This window comes from Molothrus aeneus, chromosome 4, assembly GCF_037042795.1.
Source record: "Molothrus aeneus isolate 106 chromosome 4, BPBGC_Maene_1.0, whole genome shotgun sequence".
Classification (NCBI taxonomy): Eukaryota; Metazoa; Chordata; class Aves; order Passeriformes; family Icteridae; genus Molothrus; species Molothrus aeneus.
The window spans coordinates 47,955,493-47,978,362 of NC_089649.1; the positions used below are offsets into that span (position 1 = coordinate 47,955,493).

The 22,870-nt window shown below is 37.5% G+C and overlaps 1 protein-coding gene across 1 annotated transcript in view; it reads left to right on the forward strand.

Annotated features, from left to right (window-relative positions):
• Positions 1-22,870, forward strand: part of CORIN (corin, serine peptidase) — a 111,632-nt gene that overhangs the window by 84,753 nt on the left and 4,009 nt on the right. The window contains 7 exon segments of the mRNA XM_066548459.1: positions 1,977-2,087; positions 2,791-2,920; positions 12,244-12,366; positions 15,148-15,197; positions 16,659-16,833; positions 20,512-20,783; positions 22,323-22,456. Coding sequence (XP_066404556.1) covers positions 1,977-2,087; positions 2,791-2,920; positions 12,244-12,366; positions 15,148-15,197; positions 16,659-16,833; positions 20,512-20,783; positions 22,323-22,456 — 995 coding nt within the window.

The following is a 22,870-nucleotide window of genomic DNA, read 5'->3' on the forward strand; positions in this document are numbered from 1 at the left end:
TGTTTTTTGGTAAATGTCTTATGTTTTATTGTAAACAATGCCTTATTTAGTTTCTTTCCTGATTGACATTTCTTAGATTCTGTCTCCCTGCTTGGCTCCACAGGTTTCTTCTGCAATCCAATCTGTGATAGCAGTCAAGATACAGAACTTAGGAGGATGCACCAGTGGCATGGGCACGCAGTCCATGTGCACAGTGCAAGTCTGTTCAGAGTGCTGGCAGGGAGCAGCCTGCACCCTGGTCCCCTCTAGGGGCTTCCCTCAGTTCTCTTTCCTCTGTTTCCGTCTGAGAATGGGATGGGAAGTGGTGGAATATCACAGCAGCTGCTTTGCAGGATCCCACCCTGCATACTAAGCTGGGAGTGAGTGCCCTGGGAAGTTAGGTCCACTTTCTGAATTCTCTTCTTTTGAGAAAACTGGTGTGTGGGCATGCTCTCAAGACAAGGAAACAGAAAAGACATACTAGGAGAAAGTCTGCACAACAAAGGAGGGATCATTGGTTGGTAAAGTTGGCTGAAAACTGAAATTTTTCATTCTCTGAGGAAACCTGGTATTTTGTCATTTTTGCTGGGATGTTTGGATATAATTTTGTGATTTAAAAGAAGTTGCTCCTGAGTCTCTGGAGTTCTGTTGGTAGAAGCATTTTGTGTCCTAAGCGAAGCCTATGAATATGTTTGCCAAAATGAACAGTGGCCTGCATGTATCACTAGAGCAAACTTTGTTTCTCTTTGGGAAGCTGAAGCTCACAAAACATTGCTTAATCTGTTTCTCATTGTAAAGATTATACCACTTAATATCCAAGCTCTGTGCTGTAATCTAAAGAGTGGAAGTGGTATTAAAGTGATTTACTTGTGATCACACATTAGGATTATGACAGAGAAAAGATTACCAAAGGGCTAAGGTTAATCTAGTTCATAATTACCAGAGTATATTTCCTCTCTGCTTTTGATTTGGGGCTTGAATAGTCTAAAACGGCAGCAAAGTTTTCCCAGCTGAGGGCTTCCAGTTTTTGAATTATGCTCTCTGGAAGGTGGAGTTAAAGTGCTTTTTCTGGTTTTGCATGCTTTATTCTAGAGGTAGAAATACCAGGGGTAGGCAGCACTGCCTGCTCTATCTGTATGGTTTTCCCTGTGGAGTTCACTTTTTTTACTAGTGTTACAAATAAGTGCTTGGATTGTGTAAATTGGCAGTATAAATGCTGTACATCAGCCAAACATGGGCACAACTGAATGCAGCTCCCTTCCATGCATTTTCTCCCCCTCTGCCCTCCCCCAGGTCTCAGAATTCCCTAATGATGGGGTTTACAGAAGCTGGAAATATGTTAGTGAGGAAGTTACTGTGCCTCTACACGCCTGCCTTTTGGAAGGGAGGTTGTTGGAGGAAAAGTCATTTGCAAATGGAAGCTATTGTAGTTCCCATACTGAACAGAGTCTGGAAATCCATATGTAAGGCTGCCAGCCGTGAACTGGAACATGTCTATCGGTACAGCAGTTCTCTACCTCTAAAGTGGAGATAAAAAATAAATATATAATTTTCAAAAGCAAAGGAGAATTCAAAAATTAATATATAATTGCTGTGGATTAGAGGAAATAGATATTAATTGCGGTAAATTTTTTTTTTCAAAAACCATGAAGAACTAAACAAATTTGGATCAGTCGGCTAAAAAGCACAGAACAGTGTTTTCTCTTTCAGCTTCTGAGGGGCTATGACAAGATCACAAATGATACTAAGTAATCCCAGATCTTGCATTTGTAGACACTCTTCCTTCCCTCAGAATTGCAATGCCCTCTGTCACTGCATGGCAGCAACCACTTTCTGCATCAGTGGTATCCATGCTGAATTTGGTTGCAAATCTGCCTCACTTCCTTTTCCATAAATCTGATCTGTATCTACCTTGACTCTCCTCAATTTTTCATGTCAATGTGAATTTCACTTTGATCATGTCTTTCTCAGGAGGAAGCATGTTTTTGTCTTTGCAGCATTTTGTGAGGAGAGTGAACTTGAATGTGCCAACCATGAGTGTGTGCCCCGTGAACTCTGGTGTGATGGGCAGGCAGACTGCACTGACAGCTCAGATGAATGGGACTGTGGTAAGTTTCTTCTCAAAGTGGTGTTTGGGTGATGGTAGCAATCACTGGTGATTTAATTCAGAATACAGTGGTGGAGAGGTGCTCCCTCTGTTAGCCAAGAGAGGACTGGGGTGAGGTTGGGAAAGCATTCAAGGAAGTGGGCAGAGGAGAAAGCAAAAGCTCAGTGTGAAGTGTCACAGTGCAAAGATACAAGAAAAGTGATAGAGCAAGAAAATGTGTAGATGATGTGTGTAATCTGGAAAGTATTGTGGATAGAGGAGAGGTTCAGAAGACACTGAGATTTGGAAGGACCTTTTGAGAATCTTTTTTGCATGGGATAAAAGCAGTTCCTGAATTTTTATGTACAGATTAAGAGAGAAGAAATGGTAATGGTCTTTCTACCTAGGTTATCCAACTAGATTAAGGCTATAAAAATGAAGGCTATCAGCAACCCATGTGAATCTGTGCTGGTGAATTAGAAGTATTTGGGTTTATTCTTACACTCTTGATGCCTTTGCTGTTCAGTGTCTCATGCTGTTCACTCCTAACAAGGTTCAGATAACCACACTTGCCTTGGTTTTAAGTTGCATAGCTATTCAGCATGTAAAGCTAGGAAAAGTGCCAGCAACTTGGAAGAATCTTGAATGTAGTTGCATGTTTTCAGTTTTTCATCTATAAAACTATTTGAAATAATACTGAAGTTTTCTTCCTTTTTCCTTTCCAGTTACACTGTCTAAAACCAGGAATTCCTTGATGCTCCTGACCGTTCACAGGTCAGCTGCTGATAACCATGTTTGTGCTGATTACTGGCAAGAAAATTTAAGCCAACTGGCCTGCAATCAGATGGGTTTAGGGTAAGGTCAGTAGTTTGTAGCTTTGATGATTTCTTAGGACAATTGGAGTGCCGGTGTTAGATGTGGACTATCATGGTTCACTGCAATGTTAGACCTAGTGTGGAAATGGTTCACAGAGAAAAGAGGTAACGAAATTTTGTGAACTATGGCAGAATTTCACTAAGATCTAGGCACTTTCACCACTTTATAAACATTGCATGATTAAGAGTCTTTTGAAAAGGTAATGGTGTTTTGCCAAGGCTCAGTACATGCACTAACAGTTACTGCTGAGGCTCAGAATGTAATACTCTGTTTCTTCCCAAAGAATTAAAGCAGACTTAGGAAATACAAGAAAAGTCCTCTTCATTTATTTGCTTTTTGCAATAAATACTGTAAGTTAGACAAGTGGATGTATTTAACTTGGGCATCTCTGGACAACAAATTGTTAGAGAGAGGGTTTCTGTGTGGAACTCAGAAAAAGAAATAGCCTCTAAGTGTCTTACTGCATGCACACTAAATTGTGGGATAATCGATGCAAAATATAACTGTTGGATAAAAATCAAGTTCAGCTGCTCTGATATTCACAGCTGTCTCTTACTGGGAAGACACAAATCTGATGGTATATAAGGCTGTCTTTTGCCAGTGTGAATTAAGAGGTGTCTTTTCTGTTTGCTTTTCTCCACTACACAAACTGACATTCTTTGTACCTTTCTCAAAGTACACAGGAGGATAAAGACCCTGGGTTAGTTAAGTACCCTTCATGTACTCTGTATAGTCTTGCACTGCAGGGATACCTGGCATCCATTCTAACAGATGCTCCAAATTGAAGACTACCTGTAACTGGACTGCCTGCCATTCTAACTCACAATTTTATACTCCTCTGTCTAGTTTAGTGTATCTAAATAATATTTGCATTATCTGTTTGCTTTAGCTTTATATAGCATCCTAATAAAGCTTTATAGAATGATAGAATATACTGAGTTGGAAGGGACCCATCAGTGTCATTGAGTCCAACTCCTGGCCCTGTACAGGTTACTCCAACAATCACACCTTGTGCCTGACAGACTATGCAAATCCTTCTTGAAGTCAGACAGGCATGGTGCTGTGACCACTTCCCTGAGGAGCCTGTTCCAGTGCCCAGCCATCTCTGGATGAAAAATCTTTCCCTGTTACCTAACCGAAACATCCCCCTGATGTTTCATACCATTCCTTTCCTTTGAGTCCTGTCACTGGTCACAAGACTGAAGAGATCAGTGTCTGCCCCTCTACTTACCCTCCAGAGGTAACCAAGTACCTCAGACACTCCTCATACAGCTTCTCTTCCAGTCCCTTCACCATCCTCCTGGCCATCTTTTGGATGCTCTCTAACAGTTTAATGTCTCACATTGTGGCACCCAAAACTGCCCACAATATTCAAGGTGAGGCTGCCCCAGTGCAGAGCAGAGCAGGACAGTCCCCTCCCTTGCCTGGCTGGTGATGCTGTCCCTGATGCTCCCCAGGACAGGGTTGTCCCTCCTGGCTGCTAGGGCACTGCTGACTCATGTTCACCTTGCCATTGGTCCTAACATAAAATTTGCTTCTCTTTCCCATGATGCTTGCTGCTGGGAAAATGAAAATGTATTAAACTATCACAACACCTCTGATTCCCTCCGTTTTTCAGGGGTGTGCCTAGGCTGAAATCAGCATGGGTAGAAACCTACACCTTCCTGCTTCTTCACTGATGCTTGCTAACAGGTGTCATCAATCCTGCACTTTTAAAAACGTAAGAGACAAAAATGATTCTTAAATCTCACCACTCAATTTTCTAACAAGGTGATATATTCTAAAAATTATTTTTTCTACAAGATCTTCTTGGTAGGGACAGGCAATTGTGTCAAGGCAGTAGGAAATTCTGAAGTCAATTCAGTTCTGAAGTCTACAACTTCAGTTTGACTCCACTACTAATTTCTAATTCTTTCTTGCAGTACTTCAGAAAACCAGATCAGTGTTTGTCTTTCCTTTCTTAATGCCTATTTTGTCAGTAACCTGAGGCCTGATTTTCTTAGCTATTCTTCAAGTTTTTTTGGAGTGGCACTGCCAAAAATACAGTAATTTATCTTTGAAAAGCTGTAAGAAAAACAAAAATTATGATGCGTTACTAGAACTGATTTCCAAAATCAGTTCTTATATACTCCAGTTCTTAAATACTCCTTATTTACAAAAGGAGTAATATGAGCAATACAGCTATTTAATTATTTTGTTAACATTGCATAGGGATTCAGTGAAAATGTCACAGAGGCTAATGTTTTCTATATGGTAAAATGGAAGACTCTATAATTGAAGTTTCATGCCACTGTGTAATCTGATCTGAAGCCATGAACTTCATCTCTTGGATGGTATTTACATCCTGTATAAATTATTTAATTGACTTACAACAAGAATGGCTGAATGTGAGGTTGAAGATTGGTGTTTTTAACAAGCTCTTTCTACTCACCATTGAGGGTGCAGGTAAATTAGACTGTATATTGCACAGAACTCAAGTAATGATAAAACATCTCCTTTTACATAAAAAATTAATAAATAAATATGAAATATTTTATGCAGTGCTTTTCTGCAAGTATTCCCAATGGGAAAAGCTTCATTTTACTCCTTCAGAAAATTAAAGCTGCGAATGTACAAATTCTGTCCACATTAGAGCACACTACAGAACCACCCAGCTTTGTGGCTGTTACTTACTTAATAATTACTTACAGCAACTCTTGATTTTGCTTTAATAGCACTCTTGTTTATTTTTACAGAAAAATAATGCATCTTATGAGCGAGATATCAAATTGAAGACTTATTAATGCCTTAGACCAGGAATTACAATGAATGATAGCTTTTGGAATTTTTATTTTCTGTAAAGCTCTGCAAACTATTTTTAATAACTATCTGGTGCTTTGCCAAATAAAAACTCCCAATTACTGTATAATGTGGTAATGTTTAAAATATAAAGGCAATGTCTTTCTAACAGCTTTTGCATATTTTAGTTATTTAAAAATAACGTATTTTAATACTTTAGGCTAAATTAATCTGAAAAAACAAATGAAGATAATGAAGTGATAGTGGTTAAAGTTAGGTTAATTTAACGGATAGTGGTAACACATTTTACAGAATAGCAGTCTGTCTGTTTGAAACATATAAACCTTCAGTCTGAAGCAACATGAAACGTTCATTCTATTCTGCCCATTTCACAAAATGCAAGCAATTTTGCTGGCTGTTTGCCAGTTATAATTCCACAGACTATGTGGTTTTCCAGTTTTTCATAGCACCACTCATGGAATGTGTTGTGTGATGCATGATGCAACATCACACAAAGCCCCAAGTTCCAAGCATTGCCTGAAAGGCTTTGGACTATTGATGGCTGGTGCTCAAGCTATCATGTATTCTTAGCAGTTCTTACGTTTTTCTCTAGTACAAAAGACATTAAATTTGTTTGTGTGTAATGCCAAGAGCTTGATGGGAATGCTCAAGTCTTAGGTTTCACAGTTTACAACCAGATGGGACTATCATGCCACCTAATCTGACTGCCTCTTTATGTCAGGATATATAAGTTTATTCAGAAACTTCTGACTGAGGCCTAGATTTGATTACAGTGAATTTAAATGCAGTCTCTGGCAATGAGTTTTTCTGTTAACACAGGTAGAGAACAGAACAGCAGTCAGTCTCACATCTGTCCTGTTGTGTTCTAGAGGCTGTGCTGCTGAGGATGGGTGTACTGCATAGGTTCAGAACACTGGAAGAATATTGGAAGAATGTATTTTGGCATGATGTTCAGTTGAAGAAACCCACTTTCCATATACTTGGAAGTCCACATTATTTGTTGATGAAATGGCAATCATAAAAGCATGGTCTGCTCAGGTCTGAAATTTGATAAAGGCAGTAGTGGAGTTGTTCTGTCATTCTGTGAAAATATAGTGGAATAATTTGTCTTTCTTGGCTGCACTAGGATGATGCAGCAAATGCAACAAACTTCAAGAGCTTGTGCTCAGCAGAGTATGGGGGAGATTTTACTTCACCGGCGTGTTCTGGTGTAGTATCAGTGTAAAATTGCAGCTGTCTACCAAGTTACTTGTTTTCAAAAATCTCTTGTTATCTCTTCCTGTGCCTGCTGCTCCTTTTCTTGGAGGCAGTGTCACTGGTGGTCCACTGAAACCAGCAGCTCCTTTTCCTTCTTTCCTCTGCTGTGGCATCTGCTGTGTATGTATTTATGAAAGGGATGGGCAAGTTTGTTGTTGCTGCCTGGGTTTCTGTCTTTTCTGGTACTTTTCACTCAATGTCTTTGGTATAAAGATCTTGAATATTTGACAACTGAGCAGTCAAGCTGCTGGACAAACAATCTCTTGTTTTCACATGATCTAATTTGGTTTTTTTTTATTACTCTATAACTATTTCTGCAAGAGGAATAATGGAAGCGCAGCTAATGTTTTATTTGTTCAAAGAGCATAACAAAAACAAACCCCAGAATCCTGTAATACTTATGTAATAAATTTGAACTTCTGAATGAAACTTCATTTTCTCCAAGACTAGACATGACATTTAGTGAAACAAATTCCATGCCAAAGAGGAAGTATTTGTACTCATTAATTCAATCTAGATTTCTAAATCCATTCAACAGAATGTAACATGCTCTTAACCTGCCTTGAATTTATTCATGTTTTCCATGGCCACAGTGTTCTATTAATCCTGTAGATGATGTAGAAAGATAGCAAATTTTTTACATTTCATTTAATTTTTTAAGAATGGCAACTAATAACTCATTAAAGAATTTTACTGAAAATAGAGCTGTGGTAGATGTGGAAGGCTTTTCTAGTAAATTGGAGCAATAATAGACCAATGTTAAAATATGTAGACTTTATTAATTGTATTAGAATTGTGCTAGATTAATATCTGATAGATTATGTCTCATCTTTCATGTACATATATAGTTTAAAATATAATTATTTGCATAAGGCTTTTTTTTAGAAATTCCAACCTTATAATTCCTGACAAATTGTGACAGTTTCTTCAAACAGTCATTAAACGTGTGGTCAGTGTCCTCATTTAACACTTTCTAGTTCCATGATTGGATATTTTCTTTTCTTCAAAAGTAAAATTATTCTTACTCATAATTTTATTATCTCAAACAGCCTTGGAGCTGTCTGAATGTGCTTCTGGGTAATTGGCCATAGGTGGCCATACTTGACCTACAGAGGTCCCTTCCAAGCCCAACCATTCTGTGATTGGTTAAAAGAAAGATACATGAATACTACCAAACTAGGAAATGTTCTTATTCTACTGATTCATCACAAATCCTTTTTCAAACTGTTTTATGCTGTAACTTGTACATTTTAAACCTACTGCCCCCTTTTTTCTTTCATTTTTTTATACAGGGGCTTCCAGATTCAGATTTACTCCTTTTAACACTAAAGATAGTAAATATCTCTGCATTGAAAATTTATTCTGAAATCTGCAAGTTGAAGTGGTTTTGGGGTTTTTTTTTGACTTATATATTGAAACTAAAATAGTGTAGATTTAGACTAGACATAAGGAATATTTTTTTCACAATGAGGATGGTGAAACACTAGAACAGGTTACCCAGAGAAATGGTAGACACCCCATTCCTGGAAATATTCAAGGTCAGCTTGGGTGGGACTCTGAGGAACCTATTCTATAATTTAATGAGGTGATTTAAGACTTTGAGAGGGGCAAGGACTGCAAGAAACACAGCATCTTTCATCAGGCAAGCTTTCAGGCAAACAGGTCTTCCTTCAGTTTTGCTCTTTCTGCTGTGTAATTCAGGAAAGTCTTATTTGACCTCCACACCCTTTCCACAACTCCTACCAAGCATCCTAATGAAGGCTGCCCTCTGCATATAAACCCTGTATCATTAAACACACAGGTGTCCTTTCAAAGGTAATCTTAGCTCATGAAATGATGTCAGTGTTAGCTTTAGATGTAAAAAGTAAGCTTAAAAATGTAAAAATGCCTATGAGAATATTGCTCTCAAGTTCTCTTAGAGGTGAAAGAAGAAGAAATTGGTAATAAAAGAATAAATATGTTACATATCTTGAAAAAAAACAAGCATAAATTACACTATGGGAAGATCTCTTAGTAAGTAATCATTCTGTAAAGGATGATGTTGAACAAAGAAACAAGTAAATTTTGTTCAAATTCAGTGAATACTTTCATTACAGGATAAAAAAGGTTGAAAAATCAAGTTGTTTGTTTCAAATTTTTGAAATTAAGCAACTAGAATTTTGTTTCAAGTCAACATTTTTCTCTGAAATTCATCCCATTTTTAAAATTAAAAGCTAATTGACTTTAAATGAAGGACTAACATTAAATTTGAAGTTGAATTAATACTTCCAGCTAAGAAAATTTAGGTTGTATTTGAAGCTTTAACTTCAGATGCTTTCAACTGGTCTTTTTTCAGGTTTAGCTACAGAATGATACTTTATGAAACCTGTAATTTACAGAGTCAGAGACCAGAGTGCTGCAAAGTCAGGTTATCAACACTGTTTTCAGCACAAATCTGAAACACAACCCCATCCTAGCTGTGAAGAAAATTAACTCTATCCCAGCCAAAGCCAGCATGCAGAGATAAAGCAAGCAAGTAAATTTTTTGCAGTATAATTATGAGTTAACTCATTCTTTGCAGACTTGACTAGTTTATCAGCTAGGAGATAAGACTGAGGGATTTTGAAACCTGAAAATATCACAGTAATTATCAGCTTTCTATCAAAAAAATTTAAGAATAATTTAATCATACTTTTTTATTTTTTCTATCAATGCGGTGAATACTTTCTATTTTCTATGTTTCAATATGTTTTCACTTTAAAAATTCAGATATCTTTGATTTTAATACTGTTAAAATCAAGGTTTTGATATTTTACTCCATATTCTATGGCACAGCTGTGGCTTTGGAGAATTCTGGTCAAGACCAAGGAACATTTTAGCCAATATGTACAGACAGGAACAGATGCTGTTCCAGCTCTGAAAGAGGCCTAATTTGCTTTAAATTAGTGTCCATATGTGTGTGATCCATTGCCTTCTGGCCTAACTCAAGGCTTCCTTTCTCAAACCTGCTGTCACATGAGGCCTACAAGAATGGAATTACAGAAAGTAAACTGACATGTGTCACTGTTACTCGGAAGCAAGAAGTAATCCAGTTTATGGATTATACTTTATTCTAAACTTGCAGTTTAATGCATTTGAACAACTTCTTCCAAATGGAAAAGGGAGAATAAGGTATTGAAAACATCGCTGTACAGAAGTATCCCAGATATGTTACAAACAGAATGATGAACTTCATAACCTAAAATTAGTTCCTGCCTTCTAGTTTGCATTCTTTTTGTTTTGTTATAATTTAGTATGCAAGTCATAATGCTTATTTTTTACTGTAAACTTTGACTGCTGTGCACAGTGATCAGCAGGTAACAGACTAGAATGCTCTGAAAACTTTTTATTAAATATTTCTATTGTACAGCTTATCTAATGAAACATTGCTTTTCCCCACTGATAGCATATTTTTAATGTAGAACACAGACCAGATTCTCTTTTTCTCTTTTAATTCTAAAAATTCCTCTCTTAAACACACATAAGAGAATTGCTAGCTTGAAATTAAATTCATTAAAGGAATATTCTAATTTTTAAGTTGAAACTGAAAAATTAGTAAAATTTAAGTTGGAAATTCCTACTTAAGTAATGTGCTACTGCAAATTGAAATGTTTTGCCTGATTTGATTTCACAAGTAACTGATTTTGTAAGTTGTTAAATATTTTTAATTGCCTTAGATTAATGGAAACTTTTAGATCAAAGGAATTAGATATGTTAGAATTTTACGTGCCCTGTAGTGGTCATTAGATCTAGCAGACATCTTTCTGTGAAGGAGCAAGACTGATTTGATGATCTCGGAGCTCTTTCCCACCTAATTATTTCTGTGATTCAGTGACTTTTCTGTAATGTTGAAATATGCTCTGGTGTGTGAAAAGTCTGATCTAGTAACTGTTGTCCTTCCTTAAGATTCAGCTCTTCATCATAGGCTCTGGTCCCTACAGTGTGTTTGTGTTGTGCAAAAGAATCATAAAATCCTCACTGTAACAGGCATCTGGAGAACATCTAATCTTTCTCCCACCTGAAGCAGACCTGTTGCCAAATGGAATCAGTTCAACCACTGCTCTGTTTAGCCAAGTCTTGAAAACTTTGATGGATAGGGCTCTCTGTTCCAGGGCTGCTTCACCTTCCTAATGAAAAAGTATTTCCTTTTTGTGTGCTCTGAGTCTCCAAAGCTGTAGGTCAAGGCCATTTCCCCATATTTTACCATGCAGCACTATTGATAAAAATTTGTTTCAGTCATGTTTTAACTCCTCTTCAAGTATTTTTTATAAAAGAAATATAATCAGTATTGAGAATTGGATTTAAAGACAAGCTAATATCCTGGCTGGCATTACCAGGTACTATCATGACATATTGGGTTCAGAGGCTAATTTAAGGACACATCACAGTTTTTCTGAAATTCTCTAATTCTTTTTTCCATGAGTTAGGATTTAGAATTTGGCCTTTGTCTGGTGTTTGGGAGAGCACAGCTTCAAAGTCCTTGTCATTGACAGGGATTGATGGCTAATCATGAATGGTTCTGTGCTGGAAAGCTGCATGATGAGTTAAGTAATTTAGAAATGCTCTATTTTTTTTTCCATTTGGCAGTAAAGGTATAATAAAATAGCAATTTCTTGAGTCTATCAGGCAATACCTAGACTGAGGAAGTGGATATATGAAAATACCTCCTGGTGAACCATTCCAACCCTCACATACTTGTTAGGTTGCTGCAGAAGGTTTGACATTGTCACCAGTGATTTGTTCTGTTTCACAAAGCAGGCAGCTTGGACTTAGAGATACTCTCAAACCTTATTAACAAGGCCTAGACTGCTCTTTACTGTTAAAGTTTAATGGATTTCCAATGACAGGAATGTAAGAAAATTTTTTTTTTGTTACCTCTTTTACATATGAAGATCTTTGTTTTTTGGTTTTTTTTGCATTTTTGAGGCCAAGAAACTGTTGAAAGAGTATCAATGTGTGCATTACAGTAAATGCCACCAGAAGGTTCTTGGCTGTTCCTGATTCCAGTTCTGCTTCTTGTTGGGAAATACAATGTGACAGTCATGTTGACTGGCCTCGCTTCTCAGGGTGATTTCATTCTCCTAACTGTGTATCTGCCGCTCCTGGCTTTGCCATGTCACTCAGACATGTATCTTTAGAGTAAACAGGTACGTTAGGGCCTCTTCACCTTCATAGCTGTAACATAGAAACCTACCAGAAGTTCTATCAATGTCTTTCATTTGTTTCAGAGGACCATCCAAAACAGAAATTGTAATAGAGAGTGAGCAAATGCAGGATCAAAAATGGCTGAATCTGCACTCAGACTGGAAGAATAAAAATGCATCCACTTTACATGCACTTCTAGTGAATGGGTAAGTAACAGGTTAAAAAAGACCTATTTCACTGCTGTGGGTGGTCACTTAGCAGTGCAGGATGACAAACTCTGGTAAGCTCTTTTTTTCCATGGTGTCTGTGTATAAATCCCAGCAAATTCTCATGTAAGTTGTTAAGATACATTCTACAATTACTTTGGTGTCTACAACCACTGTAGTCTCTTTTGAGACCATTTTGTGAATCCTCAGGGGCCCATTCTGGTAGAATAAGAGCATTGGAGTGATACAGAGGTGATGCCCTTGAAGCACCTGGACCAAACAGCTTGGTTAAATCTCTGCTGAGCAAGAAAGTCCAGCAAGTGCTATGGAGCAAAATCTGCAGACACATCTTAGCATCCTCTGCAGCCTGAGTAGTCTGGATTCATTCATTTGGAGCAACTACAGCTCCTTCAGTAGAGGCTATAGCCACTTACAGTAGGTTTCCTTAGCTCTAGCTTCAGATGATGGTATATTCTTAATTAACCCAACTAAACAGATAGTTATTAATGGGAAGCCAGAATCTCATGGTTGAGACATTCAAAGTGTGACTTTGAAGAGCCAGTGAAGTAGAAATCCAGGGCAAAACTGGGAGAGCCACCTAATCCCCATTGGCAACTGCATTCTTCAAAAAGCACATTCATAGTTTCCCTTTGAAATGCCCAGGAGCTTTCAGAACATTCTTCTTCCACAGAAAATCCTTGTGTTTCACAAGAAAAGATTGTCTTGGGCAACTGCAGAGATACAATATGTGTGAAGACAAAAATCTGAGGAAGAAATCTACGTTTCTTTTGCTTGGCTCCATTATTTTCTATACTCAAAGTTTTCCCTAGTGGCATAATACTAAAAAGATTGTGCTTGCAAAGGCCTAATTTTGCTTTCATACATCTCAATTGTGTAGCTTTTTTGTTTTACATTAGTATTTTCCCCATTCCTTTAAGTTAATTTATAGTTTTTCATCTAGAAGGGCCATTACTAAACGATACTTGAAAGTTGTCTTTTTAACGCTTCGATTTTCCTTTCTCACTGTCTTTTTCCTCTAGCCTAAAAGTATCCAAATGCTTTTCTCCAGAGTAATACAAGAATAAACACCTTGGGTTGTGACCCGATGCAAAGGCAGATCCACAATCCTATTCTGTTCAGTCACTAAAGTGCAAAGCAGAAATTTCAAGGTACTTTTTGACATTTTGGAAGAGGTCTGCTAGAAAACATATGAAGTAATGGATCTGGAGCCTCTTGAGTTACAAATTCTAGTCACAAAAGATTTAGTTTTGCCCAAAGTGCATGTTAAAGGAGGGAAAACATCAGTAGTGATTATTGTTAAATCTATAGCATAAAAGAAGGATACATGTAGGAAACAGATCTTCCAGTCCCCCTGAATTCAGAAAATGGATAAGAAGAAGTGAGAAGCTGAGGAGGAAGGGTGCATGAAAGGTGAGGCTGTTTTTGTTTTGGCTGCATCCAGTGCAGATGACTGGGAAGTGCCCCTGAGCCCTGCAGTCTGGGTGTATTCATCTGTGTCACCTGCAGCATGTAAAATGTTTGTGCTGTGGAGTATGCTGTAAAGGAGTTGCCAGGCTTCTGGACTAATGGGAACTTGGCCAAGAACTAACAAAGACACCACTAAATCATAAAGTTTTGGTAGGAGGGAACAGCACAGTGCAGGCAGTGCACACATAAAAGCTTAAAAGTTTTCTCTTTAGAGCTGGCTGAATGGTAAGTAAAAAAAACAAGTGTAAAACATGTGCATGGCTAAATATAAAAGTTATATTCCATGTATTTTCTTTGCCTGTCAAAACTGTGCACAAAATTTAATTTCCTGAAATTCTAAAATCCAGAAAAAATAATTTTCTGAACTGGGTTTTCAGGAAGACAAATAGACTGATTTTTACAGTGTATGAATGAGGTACATGCAATGTAAGGGACAAAGGTTTGGTTAAATTCCAGATTCAAGGTAATCTGTTGTGCTGGCTGATGCTCTTGTTTTGCCCACATTAGTATCTATGATTTAACATGAAATGCAGCCTCTTTTTAGGTGGTTGCAGTTTTACAGATACTGCCTACCTGCTGGGATTAAAGTCTGCAAAGAATTACCTGGCAAAGAAATGACCTGTGTATTCAGCTCTGCACCTGCCTCAGAAAAGCATGTACACAGTAGGAATGAAAAAACTGTGGAAATAAAAAGGCAATCAGCTAGTTGTGCGACAGTGCTTGCTGATTTAATTGTGATTTCTCCTCCCTTGACAGAAAAATCAATTCTTCCCTCTCTTATCTGAAGATATTCAACAGAAAGTAGAAGTTTTTGTTGTTCTAATACCTACTTCTGCAGATTTCCTGGATTCTTTTAAAATAGCCAAACTCCTAGGGCATGAAAGATCATCTATTAGCAAAGGCATTTCAAAGAAAATCCTGTCCTTTGAGTGTAAGGAAGAGGAGACTGGCAATCTGTGCTTTCAGGTGCTGTAAATAAGAATTTGACAGACTCTGCATCCCAGCTGATCTCAGAGCTGGATCCACGCCCAGGGAGCAAGGCAGTCTGCAAAATACATGACACCTACTCATGAAATGTATTGTAAAGCTGAACTAATATTTTGAATTATCTTCAGGCAGATGCTGGAAGCCATGGATGATCTGGCATTAGAAGATCCTTGAGTGTCTTTTTACAGTTTGAGGGAATTGTTAACAGCTGGATTACAGAAATAAATACAATACCTGTGCTGATTTTCAAATTACCAAAATGAATCAATTAATGAGATTTCTACCATGTTTTGTTTCAATGTTTAGACAGACATGTCAAAGCAGAAGCAAAGTGGCTCTCTTTTGCACTAAAGAAGGTAAGAGAGAAGTTCTTATAAAACAGATATTTTTCAAAATGTGTTAAATAACTTTAAAAAATGCATATGTTTAGTGTGGATTCATTCTGAAACTTTTACTAGACCTCTGCAACATCTAATTTTGCACTGGGTTTATTTTTCCCTACTTACTCAGTGTCATCAGCTTTTCTTATATTTTGACTAGGATGCTGTGTGTTAAGGTAGCCATTCCTGACACCACAAAAGCAATTCTGTCAGCAGTTAGGTTTCAGAAAGAAATTTGATAAAACTTCCTGCTGAAAATATCCTTAACCACCATTGTGGTTAGCAGAGTGTCTGCCTGGGAGCTGAAGCCTTGATCTGTTTGTTAAGTTCAGGAGGACAGAAGAACCTGAAGTAGAAAGTTATGAACCAAGTCTGTTGGCACAGCAGGTTGTGCAGTTTTAAGTGGTTTGAAAATGCAGAAATTCTTCATCTCGGATAAAACCATGTTCTACAGACAAGAAGAGCTTTGCTAAAGAGCACTTGAACTATGAAGTAGCTTGAGTCAGGGAAAAGGAATTACAAGACAGGAGCTAAATTTGGGAAACTAATCAAAACATTTGCTACTTGTCAGAGAAAGGCAGAAGCTCAAAGGAGCTTTCAAAAAGCTTGTTGTAGGTATTTTGTTCTGACATATGCTGCTTACTCTATGAAGTTAAATGAACACAGTAGGGATTATAAGGTACAAAAAACCATTGCTCCAGTTTATTTCTTCAGCACTAAATTCCCAGATACATGCAATGGCAGCATATCCTCCCTTGGGATACTAGTTGCAGAAACTGGTGGTGTTCTTTGTTCTCTAAATTAGACTGAGTATAAACAGAATAAATAACAAGCCTGGCATCTTTCAAATCCAGAAAAGAAAGTGAAGCAAAAGTGAAGGATTATTTTAGAGTAGTAACTGGCAGGTGGTAGCCTGGTGTAATTTCTAGTGGAAGTGGCTTGTAAAGTGTAATGGACAGAGTACTAGAATGTCTTCAGATCTTCAAATATTCCTCCTTAGTAATTTCTGCAGGCAAAGTGAGTTTTCTGCTGTGTAGCTGAGTAAACAGCATAACCTCACACTGACTTGAAAAAACCTTACTATTAGCTGAGCAGATTTTCCAGAAGCAATTCTTCTGGATAATATGAAGTAGGCCAAACATGTTACTAGCTAGAAGGAAAAAAAAACATGAGGAAATTGGAGTGAAAGGAAGCCAAGATTCCAAACTTGGCTTGGTTAATATTTCAGGCAAAATTAATAGCTGGAGAGCAAATATTTTGATCCAAAGGGATGCAAAAAGCGTCTCAGTGTTTGATACAGCTGTGTGTCAGACGCTTTGGTTTGGTGATTTGCCCTGGTTGGTGGTTACTCTGAACGATGCAGTAAGTGAGGTGGTTTCAGGGCTGTGCCAGGGCGCCGTGCCCAGCGCGGTGCCACTAACGCTGCTGTCCCCGCAGACTGCGGCCGCCGCCCCGCCGCCCGCATGAGCAAGAGGATCCTGGGGGGCCGGACGAGCCGGCCGGGGCGCTGGCCCTGGCAGTGCTCCCTGCAGAGCGAGCCCAGCGGGCACGTCTGCGGCTGTGTGCTCATCGCCACCAGATGGGTCCTGACCGTCGCTCACTGCTTCGAGGGGTGAGAGCACCCAGGCATTTCACTGCTCATATATTGTGTGAAAAATGCGTACTTGATGATTGGCTTTTCGCAAATATTAAAATGAATGTTATATGTGTTGGATTAGAAGGTAAAGCTGTATTCATTTTCTTAAGTAGTGTGTTAAGTATAATTTAGGTTATAAAACAATGTTAAAATAGAAACTATGCTATGTAAGATACTTTCTTTCTAAAAGAAAAGACTTGCACAGAGATAGCAGTTACAAGACACATAAATCTTTCAGAGAAAGAGAATTTATTCCTCCATTATCAGGAGAAACAAACTTCTTCTTGCCTTGGCCAGGCAGAACAACATTGTTAAGATTATGAAGAAGTTGACGATGACCAGACAGAATCCTGTACTTGAATAGAATTTATGCATTATGTATGAAATTATGAATATGCAACAAGTTATTGTTTTTAAGAGTTAATCCTCTGTTAACGTGTGTCCTTTTTCGTGCTTATGCTGCCCAGAGAAAGGTACCCAGAGGTCCATAACTCTTTGTTTCTATTGCCTCATATTGTCCTAATTCAATTTGTCCAAATTATTATTACGGTAATTGTATTACTATTTTTATAACCATTTTATTACTATTAAACTTTTAAAATTTTAAAAACAAGTGATTAGCGTTTTTCACATATTGCACATGTGAATTTACAAGTTCTTCCTCTAGCAAACACATGGGGTGTAGGTGAAGACCTTTGCAGAACGGCCAGTCACAGAGACCTGGTTTTAGGAGACTAAAAAAGAAGGTAAAAGGTACAAACCAGCATCAGCTTAGGTTTTCACATGTTTTATTATTCTCTGCTGGCATCTCTACTGATGAAAGCTAAATAAAGATGCCCTGACTTTCAGCAGGAAACAGGAAAAGGAAGAAGACCAAAGCACTAATTCTATGGCTGTCATACAACTGCCATGAGTTTAAAAATCATCCTCTGTACCAGAGTAGAAAAGACCCTGAAAAAATGCTGTGGCCACTGGTAAAAAGAAAAACTGAGTATTTACTCACAGTGCAAATGACATATTGAAATCACTGCCTTTCGTTTTTATACAGCCCACTCTTTTATTAGGATTGCAATAATTAACAAGTCAGTATTAACAGCTGAGTGCCTCCTGGTATCAGAGGCCACGGTGCAAGGACAGTCTGGAGTGCAGAGGGTGTTTACATGTCTTAGCAATTGTTTTGATCATTGCCAACTTTTTGGTGCTAACCAATATTTCCTTTTGATGAACCACAGATTTCAGAGGGAGCTTTATTACCTGATTTATTTCATCATGTACCAATGTTTTTTAATTGGGTTTCTAAAGAAAATTTAAACAAGTGTTTTCTGCTGTAGTTAGCAAGTACTTCTTTGGCATATGGTTACTTAATCCTGCTTTAAACTGTTGCTTGCTCACTGGAAATTATTTTAAACTGCACAAAACACTTTCTTTATGTTTAAGGGAGCAGAAATTCTATGTTAAGCAAGATTCTCTTGAACCGATATTTCTTTATAGTGTTAGTCATTCACTTTTTCAGTAAAAATTTTGTCTTTTTATTTCTGAAAAACTAAGTTCTTTGGTGTTTGTCCTTCTAAACTAACAGTTTGCTAAACCTGTATAATACAAATAAGAGTACTGTATTTTATCAGATTTTGGGTCCAGAAGGAATTTCTCTTCCTTCTCCATCTATTTTTAAATATACTCCTGGAATATTTCCTATCCTTTGGAAGAACACTTTCTGGTGATCTAAAATAAAGGGTGGGACAGAGGTTGATTCTTCAGCAATATTGGACTGCTGTTGAATTTCCTGGATAAGATTCCTCTCATTACTGAAAGATAAGCAAAGCAGCTGTCACATTATGAAGTAAAAATTCTCCCAGTTTTGTCAAATGCAGAAAAAGTGCCACTACATTTTTGAGCTGTTCATTTACTCCTTATGTAGAGCTGGATAATATCCCTGTGAGTTAAGAGTATAACTTCTTTCTCATTTATATTCTAAAGACCTTAAAGTACTAAGATATTCTGGTCTAATAATTGACTGAGAAGTTATATGAACTTTTTTCTCTTCTGCCTTTCTGAATAGACTGAGGAGGATGTACCCAGAAACCTGAAATCTTGAAATTCTTCATTTGTAAGAACTTTTTTTTTTGTAAGCTTAATGAATCATCAGCAAGACTATTCTTTGTCACAATTTTTTTTTACATAAAGTATTTTAAAAATTTCCCAAACTAACCAGATAATAGAACAATATAAAGAGATTTTAAAGTGTTCTGGTCCTTCATACAAAATGCTCCATTTTGTGAAACTCATGTGAAGTTTGGAATACAAAGGACCATATAAAAACAATACAAATAGCCATGAATACTTGTAGAGGGCATAAATAGAAAGGGCTGCATTAACATTTTGTTGTTTGCAAATTTTCTTATTATAGTCCCCCTTGAGTTTTGTCAAGATCACTTTGAAATGCATTACATTAAAGTAACCAAAACATTTAGAGATTTTTTTTTTAATGTGTAGGACAATGCATTCTGGCTGACTACTTATTTCTCTAGGCAATGCTACTTTACAATGGTCATAAACACAATAGTATATAAATATTCTCAGTACTTCATTTCTGTAACTTTATGGAGCAGCTCACGAATTGAACATGATGCTAAAATGATCATTACAGTCTTAAATGCCAGAGTGTTCATTTAACTCTTAAGATGAATTTAGTCTTGATTTAGCAACTGAATCTCTTTACAAATTACAGGAATTAAAATCCTCTTGAGCACTATGAAAAAGCTGAAATTTTGCATGCTTTTACTTGCACTGCTTTGAATAAGCTTCAGTCCTGTCAAAGGTGCTTAGCTACACGAGTTGTCTTTCAGCAGTTGTGAAAAAGGTGACTTTTTGGAGAGCTTTTAGCATCACAGGCTAATTAGAAACCACAAAGAACCCACAACTAATCCTGTGACCGGTTAGGACTGAGAGATTACAGCCTGGAAGCCTTCCATAAAATTTAGGTTTTTCTGATGTGTCTCAACTAACAATAGTTCAGTGTTCCCCCCTGTATCATGTGTGTCATTGCTTTGTGGTCTTGTATGTTTGCCAGAAAAGTCTCGAAAAAATTTAAGAGTCAAAGTAACCTTTGATCTTAGGCATATAAAGTATACGTGGCACAGACTGAATGCTGAATAAATAAGGGATTTTTCCCATGGCTATCGTAAAATATTTAATTTACACAATAAAATTGCTTATTTGAGACTCCTTAGGGTTTTCAGTGAGGCTTAACTGCTGTCAGCAGCAGACTGCTGAACAATATTCTCACCCCAGAAAAATCTGTATGTGCCCACCAGTGAGCGTGTGAGCAACTAATGCTGGGAAGGTTCCAAGGGATGACTTTGACAGCCTTTAATACAGTAACTAATACATGGTTACATATCTTCTGATGGAGTGAGCTTTAATGTGTTTGATTACAAGCAGGAGGGAAATGAAAAGCATTGAATTCTGTTGCTCAGATCTTTGCTGTAAGGAATAATGCATAAATATCTGTTTTCTTCTTGTGGTATTTGCATGCTTTGCAAAGTCCAGTGTACAAAAAGGGAGAAAAAATATCTTGGGTATTTTAGCTTAAAAGAAAAACCTTGACTGAAATTTCTCTTTTTTTTTCTTTTTTTTTTTTTTTTTTTTACAAAGGAGAGAAAGTGCAGCTGTATGGAAAGTAGTGTTTGGGATTAACAATCTTGATCATCCATCAAGTTTCATGCAGACCCGACTAGTGAGGACCATCATCCTCCATCCACGCTACAACAGAGCAGTTGTAGACTATGATATCAGCATTGTGGAACTTGATGAGGACATCAACGAGACAAGCTATGTAAGACCCGTCTGCTTGCCCAGCAAGAACCAGTTGGTTCAGCCAGACACCTACTGCTACATCACGGGCTGGGGACACATGGGCAACAAAAGTAAGCTCAATCTTTCTGTGACTTTTGAAAAGTAAGAGTATTTCGGTGACTTTTGAAAAACATGTGAAGCTTCTACTGAGTTAATCCAATAAGTGATAATGTTACAAACTTTTATCCATTTATACTATTAGTGGATCTTAGTAAATAACGGGGAAGTGTAACTACTCTTGAAGGGATCAAGCTGTGAATATAGCGTCGCTTTTTCAAGCAGCAGCCTCAATTTATGCTCCTTAATACTTACTTAGACACTGACTTGATTTTTAAAAATATTGAGGATCTGGAAACTTCTATCAAGAAAGTCCCCCACATTAGTTATGATTTTACCCATCTAAGTTGCAGTCAGAACAGTATTGCAAAGGTAGCACCTCTTCAGAAACCCTCTTAGTTCAGAGAAAGCTGGGGACACTGGAAGCACTGGCATAGAGTCTGGATGAACAGGGGCATGACTCATTTCATACTTGTGAGACAATTTATTCCACAGTCACAAGTGTTGTTTTTGTACCTCTGACCAGAAGGTTAGTGTGTTTTCTTGTTTTGGGGCTGCCACAATCCTTGACAAGAACTGTTGTGTTACGTAAATCTTTGGTCAGGCAAAGTAATTCTGCATGAATAGTATGCAAATTAGTCTGGCCCCAACACTTTTAGTGCACTAGCCATTGTGTTTCTGCCTTTGCTATTATTACAGTAATTACTAGGGATGGCTTTTCCATACGCTGGGTAAGGAAATCTTTCCTTCTGTATTGCTTCAGTGGAACTTCAGTTGTAGTGGCTGGTTTAGATGAGGTAAAAATTAAATTGGATATGTAAATGGTAAGCTGTTTACTGGCATCTCTACCCATCTAAAATATCTCTATATGATGTCAGGAGAAAAACTCTGACAGGTTCTTTTGCAGATTGGTAAATGGTTTTTTGTTCTCTAATGTGGTCAGAGTTGATTTTAAAGGTTTTATGCTGGGAAGCATCAAAACCCACCGTGGCTACATAGCATTTAGTACTGCATATCCTAGGTTGAAAAAATTTTATTAGAATTTGAGCTCATTAAGTTGCTTGGACTAGGAAGAAGTCTTTTATTGTCTCTTGAACATATTACAATAATTTCATTAGGTTCAAATCCTCATTTCCTGGTACATTCTGTAAGTCAAATTTACCCAAACATAGCCAAAATAGTTCTGATTATTACCAAGTTTTACCATGACAGACACCAAGAAACAGGGAGGTCCTACCCTGGAACAATGAATCAAACCTATTGTCCACTTCTCTCACATTACTATTTTCCAGCCACTACTGCCCCCATCTTAAAAGTCACAAATTGCAGCATGTCAAGGTGTGAATGCTCAATAAACAGCAAATGTCACACCAGTCCTTGTGTGCTTAGTCCTTCTCCAGAATGCAACACATAGTGCTCCTTACATTTAATACATATATAGAGAGCAATATTTATAATGTATCCCAGTGGAAATCTTTGTCATACCTCATGAAGTCATAATAGGTAAGTATTTGTGAATTTGTGTATAGTAAACACCTAATTCTGTTTTACAGTGCCTTTCAAGCTTCAAGAAGGAGAGGTTCGCATAATTTCCTTAGAACAATGCCAGTCATATTTTGACATGAAAATCATCACCAGCAGGATGCTGTGTGCAGGCTACGAATCTGGCACTGTGGACTCTTGCATGGTAGGCTTCTCTGTAAGGAGAAACAGGAAGTTTCCAGAAACAAAATTGCTTTTAGAAATAAAAATACTGTGATGTTAATTAGGTGTAGCATACTTTATGTATTCTAGGAATGACAGCTGTCTATTTATATACTTGAACCCAACTTCTATCATTACTATTATTGTTAATATTGGTGTAAAGAACTTATCTTCATGCTGGTGAAATGCTGCTTGAAGACTCTAGGGTTTATCCTTATTAGTTAAATTTTTAATTTTTATGAGCCTTTTGCAGGTTATTTTTTGTACAAAAGTAATGGGTAATAAATACTAGTAATGCTGCATGTGGCTACACAGTTCAGCAGGTTTTTACAGCTGAGTTATTTGCTAAAGGCAAATGGCTGTGGGAAATGTGATATAGCTTTAATGATGAGTGCTG